At 71.9% G+C, this 3,340-nt stretch overlaps 1 protein-coding gene across 1 annotated transcript in view; it reads right to left on the bottom strand.

Moving 5' to 3' along the window:
• Positions 1–613: 613 nt before the first annotated feature.
• EXOSC6 (exosome component 6) overlaps positions 614–3,340 on the bottom strand; it is a gene marked incomplete at its 3' end in the record, with an annotated part of 5,937 nt that continues 3,210 nt past the window's right edge. Inside the window, exons 2-4 of the mRNA XM_069738441.1 lie at positions 1,303–1,368; positions 876–967; positions 614–664 (exon numbers count right to left, since the gene is read on the bottom strand). Of these exons, the coding sequence (XP_069594542.1) occupies positions 614–664; positions 876–967; positions 1,303–1,368 (209 nt within the window). The remainder of the gene's footprint in view (positions 665–875; positions 968–1,302; positions 1,369–3,340) is intronic.

The raw sequence follows: 3,340 nt of genomic DNA, 5'->3' as shown, positions 1-3,340 counted from the left end.
GAAAGGGGAGGGTGAGGGAAAGGGGAGGGTGAGGGAAGGGGGGGAGGAGGGGGAGGGAAGGAGGGGGGTGAGAAAAGGAGGGGAGGGTGAGGGAAGGAGGGGGAGGGAAGGAGGGGAGGGTGAGGGAAGGAGGGTGAGGGAAGGAGGGGAGGGTGAGGGAAGGAGGGGGAGAGGGAGAGGGAGGGAGAGGGGGGAGGGGAGGAGGGAGGGAGAGGGGGGAGGGGAGGAGGGAGGGAGAGGGGGGAGGGGAGGAGGGAGGAGGGAGGGGGGGAAGAGGGAGGGAGAGGGAGGGAGGGGAGGAGGAGGGGAGAAGGGAGGGGAGGGAGGGGGAGGAAGGGAGGGGAGGGAGAGGAGGGGGGAGGGAGGGAGGAGAGGGAGGGGGAGGGAGAAGAGGAGGGGAGAGGAGGGAAGGAGGGAAGGGAGGAAGGAGGGGAGGAAGGAGGGGAGGAAGGGAGGGGGGGAAGAGGGGGGAAGGGGAGGAAGGGAGGGGGAGGAAGGGAGGGGGGAAGGAGGGGGGAGGGAGGGGGGAAGAGGGAGGGGGGAAGGGAGGGGGAGGAGGGAGGGGGGGAAGAGGGAGGGGGGGGAAGAGGGAGGGGGGAGGGAGGGGGGAAGAGGGAGGGGGGGAAGAGGGAGGGGGGGAAGAGGGAGGGGGGAGGGGAGGGGGAGGAGGGAGGGGGGGGGAAGAGGGGAGGGGGGAGGAGGGAGGGGGGGAAGAGGGAGGGGGGGAAGAGGGAGGGGGGAGGGAAGGAGGGGGGAAGGGAGGGGGGAAGAGGGAGGGGGAGGAGGGGGGGAGAGGGAGGGGGGGTGGAGGGTGGAGGGGGAGGGGGGGGGAGGGGAGGAGGGGAAGAGGGAGGGAGGGGGAGGGGAGGGAGGGGAGGAGGGAGGGGGGGAAGAGGGAGGGGGGGAGGGAGGGGGGAGGGAGGGGGAGGAGGGGAGGGGGGAGAGGGAGGGGGGGAAGAGGGGGAGGGGGGGGGGTGAGGGAGGGGGGTGGAGGAGGGGGGGTGAGGGGGGGGAGGGGTGGAGGGTTGTGGGTGGGGAGGTGGGGTGAGGGAGGGGTGGGTGGGGAGGGTGTGGGGAGGGGGGGTGAGGGGTGGGTGAGGGAGGGGTGGGAAGAGGGTGGGTGAGGGAGGGTGAGGTGAGGGGGGGTGAGGGGAGGGGGAGGAGGGGGAGGGGAGGGGGAGGGGGTGGGGGTGAAGGAGGGGGGGGTGGAGGAGGGAGGGTGGGGTGGAGGGGGAGGGAGGAGGGGTGGGAGGTGGGGAGGAGGGGTGGGGAGGAGGGTGGGTGAGGGGGGAAGGAGGGAGGGGTGAGGTGGAGGGGTGGGTGGAGGGGTGGGGAGGGGGATGGGGGTGGGGGGGTGTGGGGGTGGGGGGGGGGTGAGGGAGGGTGAGGGAAGGAGGGGTGGGTGAGGAATGGGGAGGGTGAGGGAGGGGGGAGGGGTGAGGGTGGGTGAGGGGGGGGGTGGGGAAGGGGAGGGTGGGGAGATGGAGGTGAGGGAGAGGGGTGAGGGAGGTGGGGAGGGTGGGGAAGGGGGAGGAGGGAGGGTGAGGGAGGAGGGAGGGTGAGGGAGGTGGGAGGGTGAGGGAGGGGTGAGGGATGGGGAGGGGGGGAGGGTGAGGGGAGGAGGGTGAGGGGAGGGTGGGGAAGGGGAGGGTGAGGGAAGAGGGGAGGGTGAGGGAAGGGGAGGGTGGGAAGAGGAGGGGAGGGAGGAGGGAGGGTGAGGGTGGGAGGGGGAGGGTGAGGGAGGGGGGTGGGATGTGGGGAGGGGTGAGGGAGGGATGGTGGGGAGGGTGGGTGAGGGTGGAGGGTGAGGGAGGGAGGGAGGGTGAGGGAAGAGGGAGGTGAGGAGTGGGGAGGGGGTGGGTGATGGAGGGGAGGGAGGAGGGTGGGAGGGGGGGTGGGGGTGGAGGGGAGGAGGGGAGGGAGTGGAGGGAGGGTGGAGGGTGAGGGAAGGGGGAGGGGAGGGTGAGGGAGGAGGGTGAGGGAGAGGGGAGGGTGAGGGAGGGTGGGGGAGGAGGGAGGGTGGGGGAGGGTGGAGGGGTGGGGTGAGGGAGGAGGGGAGGTGAGGGGTGAGGGGGGAGGGAGGGAGGGTGTGGGGGGTGAGGGAGGGGAGGGGAGTGGGGGGGGGTGAGGGAGGGGGAGGGTGGGGGAGGAGGGGTGGGAGAGGGAGGGGGTGAGGGGTGGGGAGGGGAGGGGTGAGGGTGGAGGTGAGGGAGGGGAGGAGGGGAGGGTGAGGGAGGGGAGGGAGGGGAAGGGGGAGGAAGGAGGGGGGAGGAGGGTGAGGGAGGGGGAGGAGGAGGGGAGGGAGGGGAGGGGTGAGGGAGGGGGGAGGGAAGAGGGGAGGTGAGGGAGGGGGGGAGGGAAGGGGAGGGAGGGAGGGTGAGGGAGGGGAGGGTGGGAGGGGAGGGAGGAGGAGGGAGGAAGGGGAGGAAGGGAGGGTGAGGGAAGGGGAGCAAGGGGAGGGTGAGGAAGGAGGGGGAGAAGGAGGGGAGGGTGAGGGAAGGGATGAGGGGAGGGTGAGGGAAGGGGATGAGGGGAGGGTGAGGGGAGGGGTGAGGAAGAGGGGAGGGTGAGGGAAGAGGGGAGGGTGAGGGAAGAGGGAGGGTGAGGGAAGGGGAGGAGGGAAGCTTGAGGGAAGGGGAGGGTGAGGAGGGATGGAGAGGGAGGGAGGTAAAGGGGAGGTAGAGGAGAGAGGGAGGGAGGAAAGAGGGAAGGGAGGGAAGAGAGGAGGGAGGGAGGAGGGAGGGTGAGGGAAGGGAGAAGGGGGGTGAGGGAAGGAGGGGAGGGTGAGGGAAGGAGGGGAGGGTGAGGGAAGGAGGGGAGGGTGAGGGAAGGAGGGAGGGTGAGGGAAGAGGGGAGGGTGAGGGAAGAGGGGGGAGAAGGAGAGGGAGGGAGAAGGGGAGGAGGGTGAGGAGGAGGGGAGGGAGGAAGAGGGGAGGGTGAGGAAGGAGGGTGAGGGAGGGTGAGGGAGGGAGAGGGAAGGGGGAGGGTGAGGGGAGGAGGGGAGGAGGGGAGGGTGAGGGAAGGGGAGGAGGGGAGGGAGGGAGGGTGAGGGAAGGTGGGGAGGGTGAGGGAGGGTGAGGGAGGGTGAGGAAGGGGAGGAGGGTGAGGGAAGGGGAGGAGGGGAGGGTGAGGGAAGGGGAGGAGGGGAGGGTGAGGGAAGGGGAGGAGGGGGGGTGAGGGAAGGAGGGGAGGGTGAGGGAGGAGGGGAGGGGTGAGGGAAGGAGGGGAGGGGAGGGTGAGGAAGGGGGAGGAGGGTGGGTGAGGGAAGGGGAGCAAGGGGAGGGTGAGGGAAGGAGGGGAGGGTGAAGGAAGGGGAGGAGGGGAGGGGGAGGGTGAGGGA

Source organism: Ranitomeya imitator, chromosome 9 (assembly GCF_032444005.1).
Source record: "Ranitomeya imitator isolate aRanImi1 chromosome 9, aRanImi1.pri, whole genome shotgun sequence".
Taxonomy (NCBI): Eukaryota; Metazoa; Chordata; class Amphibia; order Anura; family Dendrobatidae; genus Ranitomeya; species Ranitomeya imitator.
Note: the sequence above shows the minus strand (reverse complement) of the source record. Positions and strands in the feature narration are given on the sequence as shown.